This window comes from Leguminivora glycinivorella, chromosome 10 (assembly GCF_023078275.1).
Source record: "Leguminivora glycinivorella isolate SPB_JAAS2020 chromosome 10, LegGlyc_1.1, whole genome shotgun sequence".
NCBI classification, from domain to species: domain Eukaryota; kingdom Metazoa; phylum Arthropoda; class Insecta; order Lepidoptera; family Tortricidae; genus Leguminivora; species Leguminivora glycinivorella.
Genome location: NC_062980.1, coordinates 15,826,723 through 15,832,308, shown reverse-complemented (window position 1 = coordinate 15,832,308; position 5,586 = coordinate 15,826,723). Strand labels below are relative to the sequence as shown.

General features: G+C 40.3%; 1 protein-coding gene across 1 annotated transcript; it reads right to left on the bottom strand.

The window, feature by feature from the left end:
• Positions 1-1,125: 1,125 nt before the first annotated feature.
• Positions 1,126-3,619, bottom strand: LOC125230319 (piggyBac transposable element-derived protein 4-like). Its single transcript, XM_048135449.1, has 2 exons — positions 3,542-3,619; positions 1,126-3,350 (listed from the first exon to the last, which is right to left on the bottom strand). Exon 2 carries the CDS (start codon positions 2,616-2,618, stop codon positions 1,458-1,460), a length of 1,161 nt encoding a protein of 386 aa, XP_047991406.1. The 5' UTR covers positions 2,619-3,350; positions 3,542-3,619; the 3' UTR covers positions 1,126-1,457.
• Between the last annotated feature and the right edge of the window lie 1,967 nt (positions 3,620-5,586).

The window sequence follows — 5,586 nt, the reverse complement described above, 5'->3', positions numbered from 1 at the left end:
AGTCTTGTGTTCACTTTAGTAGATAAGGGCTGCTATTATTATCTCTTAAAGAACTATCACGTTAGTATTACTTGTGCACGGTGTTTTCTATTTGGTTTAGACTTTTATTTGGTTGTTTATGGAAGCAATATTCACAAAAAAAGTAGGCCAAATTGTTTAAATCAGCAGCAGAACCCCAGTCAACAAATACCCTTTATTTTCATTTCGCCTTTTCCTTAAGATACATTTTGCCAATAAAGAATCAATCGACTTCAAAGGGCAGTTTTCAATTCATCTGGCCTTTGTTAGGGTTCCGTAGTCAAGTAGGTACCTTTATTTTTAAGTACTAGGTTTGATTTTGTGGCAAATACTTGTAGGTAGGTACAAGCGTACGTTTGCAACAGAGACTACGAAAATGCCATGAATTTTAAGGAAAACACACGATTTGTTCCCTAAAAATCCGTGGTACTTACTTTTTCGACTAGATTTACAAATTCTTTTTATTTAGGGTTAACCCTAAGTTAGGTTAAGCAGGTCAGGGATTGTGAAAAAACTGATCCTTATCATTGTAAAATAGACTTAAAATTGATGGGAAAGGGATGGGGTCTCTGTTAGCTATTATTTCTCCTGCGCCAACATAATTATATGTCTCTGTTTAACCCAATGGTTGACTGGTAGAGAATGCCTTTTGGCATTAAGTCCGCCACTTGTACATGTTTCTTTAGTTATGCAATAAAGTATAAATAAATAAAATATTCTCTATGCCTTATAAAGGAGTATTGCATAAACTTCTTGCAAGTTTCTGTGGCGCATTTTAATTTTTAAGGTTGTTGTTATTTTCTTTATGATATAAATAAAAATAAAAACTTTAACTTATTTCTATGTTGCTCCTGCTCTCATCTTCCATCGTAATGCTATTAAATTAAATTAAAATTTGACAGAAATGAAACATAACAGCATTATTGATATTTATTACTTTGGTTTAAAAAATACAGTGTTAATATCTAGGCAAAGAAATGAAATCTAAGATGATAATCGTCCTCTTCCCTCTAAATATAGGTATTAGTAAGTTATTTGGCTCTTGATTGATGTCAAACCTTAACCCTCTGCCACTGAGGTGGGATTTTTGTTATCATTCCACTGAGGAGTAGTCTGTCAGACGTGCACTTGTCAGGTGGCCATTAAAAAATATATGAACTTAGACAGCTATAAGTGTATTAATATTATTTAATAGTAACATATATAACTTATAAAGGTTAATTGGATGGAATGAAACTCATGGATCTGTTAAATAATTCAATCTTGTTTAATATTATCATAATGTAGGAACTTTTGACACAGCCATCTTAAAAAAATATATAAAAAAACTTAAACGTATTTATAACAATTTTAACATAAATTTACCTTCTTCTGGCATAAAATCAATAAAATAAAAATTAAAAACAAAATCCTTAGAGTAGATTTTTTTTAAATCAACTTCAAACTTCGCTCTTGCAGTCTTCACAAATTTGCGACGCACACTGCAGATAGATCGGTTTTCCACACGCACAACAGGAGAATCTTGTTTGCCGCTTCAATTTGCTTGGACAAACACGGCACAACTTCCTTGCTGATGATGATTCAGGCTCAGTTGGTGGTGGCGGATGAGGTAAATCACGACCTAAAACACGGCGTAAGGTCATCCTCAATTCTCTAGGCAACTTATCATTATACACTCTTTGTTTTAAGGCAGGGAGCACCAATTCCCGAGCCAAATGCAACAAGAAGTCACCTCTTCTTAATTTTGCACCTTGACATTGTCCATATAACACAAACGTGTTTATTCCAGCTATGTCAACGAGACGATAGAAGATTGCCTGTGGCCACCGTCGTGTTTTGCGAGCACAGGAATATATGGCACATTTCTTGTCAACTTCATCCACTCCACCTTTGGTTTGATTGTAATCAATAATCATCACTGGTTTTCCAGTGTTTTCATCAGTACTAGGACTATGATGACAAGTGGACAAAAGGACAACCGCTTTATCCTTTTTTGGCACATAAGATACTAAAGTTAAATCTTTTGTGAATCCATAGAGGGAACTCCCAACAGGTCTCGTTTTATTCGGTTTGAATTCAGGTGGTATTTCCCTTTTATTTTTTTTTAGCGTCCCCAAATAGGTCAGGCCTTTTTTCAATAAAATTTCTGCTAGAGGAATAGAACTAAACCAATTGTCGGCTGTTATATTCCGATTTGTGTTTTCAATTGGCTTTGCTAATCTCAAAACCGACTGTGTGGGTACAGCTAGCTTTTTCTCTGCTTCTGGCAGTCCTGTACCATCAGATCCTTTTCCATGATAAATGTACGCATTATAAACGTAGAATGTGCGAGCATCAGTTAGTACCATTATCTTGATTCCATATTTCGCAGGTATATTAGGCATGTAGACGATAAACTTGCAGCGTCCTTTGAAAGCCAGTAGCATTTCATCAATGCAGGTGTATGGGCCAGGAGTGTAATGAGACTGACAATTCGCTATGAATTTGTTGAAAAATGATGAAACAGCAGCAAGTGGGTCGGTTTTCAAACGTTCCTGTCGGTCTTCAATGTTGTCTAGTCTCAAACAATTAAGCAAAGTGTTGAATCTGTATTTAGACATAACACATCGAAATATTTCATGGCCTGTTCCATCCGTTGCGAATAAGTAATTCGAATCAGAGTCATTACACTTAAATACTGATGAGTAGTATAGTAATCCCAGCAGAGATCGAAGTTCTAAATCATTGGTATCTTTCAATTCGTGTTTTGCGTAGTTCGAAAACTGCTAACGATAGACTTCAAGCTTCTTATTCGTATAGATTACCAATGTTTCGATCATCTCGGTGTCGAAAAAAGAATCCCAAAGCTTTTCATAACCGGGAAATCGCATCTGATCATCTTGTCTCGGCAAAGAAAGAATGTTATGAGCAGGTGTTCGCGACGCCCTTGAAAAATCTGTTTTAGACCAAACAAATCCACTTTTGCTACGATAACTATCGCGGTTTGACGTTTGAGGTTCGTTCTGCCTCCCCCTCCTCATGTTTGCAACGGGATTTCTATTTTGGTCTTGCCGACGTCCTCTCCCTCTGCCTCTGGTCGCATTCGTCGATCTTGGCTCAGGAGGAGGAGGCTCATCTTCCATAGCATCTTCTTCGTCTGCCGATATTTCGCTTTCCTCGTGAATCTCCTCTTCAATAACAAAGTTTTGGTCAGCTACATCGTCGTCGAAATCACTAAATTCGTGCTCTTCTTCTTCACCTAACCACTGCAAAATTTGCTGCTCGTTGGTAATATTTACTGCTCGAGTGGCCTTTCTTTTCCTTGAAGTCCTAGCCTGAGCCTCACTCGCCATCTAGAAATAAATACCTAATAATATAATGAACTGCACCATAAAATTATATTCAGAAAAAATATTTTACTGAGGTGACGACTGTTAGACACTATGAATATAATTAATTTACTGACCCTACGTATGTAAGACACTATGGGATTAAAATGATATTACTGACAATACGTCTGACAGATCGATCACTTATTACTGACCTTACGTCCTGTGGACACCAAACTGCTCTAACTCCACCCGTGCGCACGCTGCGGCTGCCGTCGCTGCACTGGCGGGGGGCGTGCGTCCCATGGTGCGTCCACGCAGGAAGGTACAGAGAGGGACAGAACGATACGCCGCAAAATGGCGGAGTAGCAACAACGCATAGGTATTTTGGTGTCTGTCAGACGTAACATCAGTGGCAGAGGGTTAAGAGGCCTTGAGCCCACGCGAGTTCACATTTAAATCACTCCAATACCCTCATCAATTTTATCTTACGCACTCAGCCAATACTCTAAGAGTGTTTTCACATTTATCCGATCCGACATCGGATGAAGGACCGATATCCCAAATATTAAGGAGGTCATCTTTGTCGCCACCCTCTCCCCTTTCCCATTATACTGTTTCAGCGATCATGCGCACTAATAGCATCTTAACTATGACCTGATAAAGTAGGTACCTATGAAACGTTTACTACTAAATTAAGTTTTTTACGTATAGCAGCCACCCACACCATTCCTCATCCCACCAAGAAAGCGGCAGCAGCTGACTTCCACTAGGGTTCATTCATGGCCGTTAACCACTGTACAAAGTATTGGCATGGAGGCGATTAGTCATGGAAACCTGTATGTGGCTCGGGGTCTAATATATTGTACATACATTATTATCTCCTTTATTTATCTCTTTTCTTAGATTAGGTTTTTTACAATATGAGTATAAAAGTAAAATAAAATAAAACACTTACAAAACAATATAAAACATATAAACACATTATAAAAAACCTAACCTAGGGTGCCGCCAGCAGCGGGGCAGGGCCCAAGCTGCCGGTGGTTAGGGCTGCAGAGAGAGGAACCGTCGGACTATCCGCGCCGTGTCCAAGATCACCGCCTTCTGCATCTGACCCTTGATCCAACCACCTAGCGAGAGTCTCTCGAGATGTTGGTCGAGACTTTTCGCTATGAGACCGTTCGCTGAAACGACTATCGGGACAATGATCGTCGAATCAACATCCCACATGGCGGTTATCTCGTAAGCCAAGTCTAGGTACTTACTGGACTTGTCCTTCTCGGCTTTCACGAGATTCTCATCATGGGGGATGATGATGTCGACGAGCACGGCCCGGCGTTGCGATCGATCTATTATGACAATGTCAGGCTTATTGGCTACAATAGTCCTGTCAGTGATAATAGATCGATCCCAATAGAGCGTGGCACGACCATTTTCGAGAACTGGCGCAGATATGTACTTGTAGTACGGTACATCGCGGTCCACAAGCCCGTATTGAAGAGCAAGCTGCTGGTGAATGATCCTGGCTACGAGATTATGCCTGTGCAAGTACTCACCGTTAGCTAGATGAGAACAACCGGAGATAATATGCCTGAGTGACTCTCCGGGACGGCGGCATGCCCGACAAATGTCGACCGTACCGTCCTTCAGGATATATTTCCGGTAGTTGTTTGTCATCATAACTTCGTCGGCAATTGCACAGGCAAAACCCTCGGTTTCTCCGAAGAGGTCCCCGAAACGTAACCAGTTCACCGATGCGAGCAGATCTACATCGGGTCCCGTGAGGGCCTTGTAGAACCGCCCGTGTAGCTGCTTGCTCTCCCATACCGCCCTGCGGTCCGCAGTACTTAGTAACACAGTATATACATTATTATTATAGTCTGACAGCCGGCAAGGGTTCCTAAATCACTAAAAAATATCGTATGCTCGGATGATCGGATATTGAAAGGCGCATATAACATAACTATTATAATCTCGTAAGGCCCACCATAGTTAGTTTTCCTACTTTTGATTTGAACTCTGTTTAATAACCTAACCACAAAATTAAAATTTTGAAAAACCCCCGACCGCGACCTAGTGGACCGATTTTCATGAAACATGGCTAAGAACACTCCCGACTAACTCAGCTTTCAGACAAAAAAATTAAATCAAAATCGGTTCATCCGTTCGAGAGCTACGATGCCACAGACAGACACACACACAGACAGACAGACAGACAGACAAACAGACAGACAGACAGACAGACATACACACAGACAGA

Bases quoted from the DNA above. Each gene is read 5' to 3' on its own strand.
- LOC125230319 (XM_048135449.1), bottom strand. From the start codon at position 2,618: ATGTCTAAATACAGATTCAACACTTTGCTTAATTGTTTGAGACTAGAC.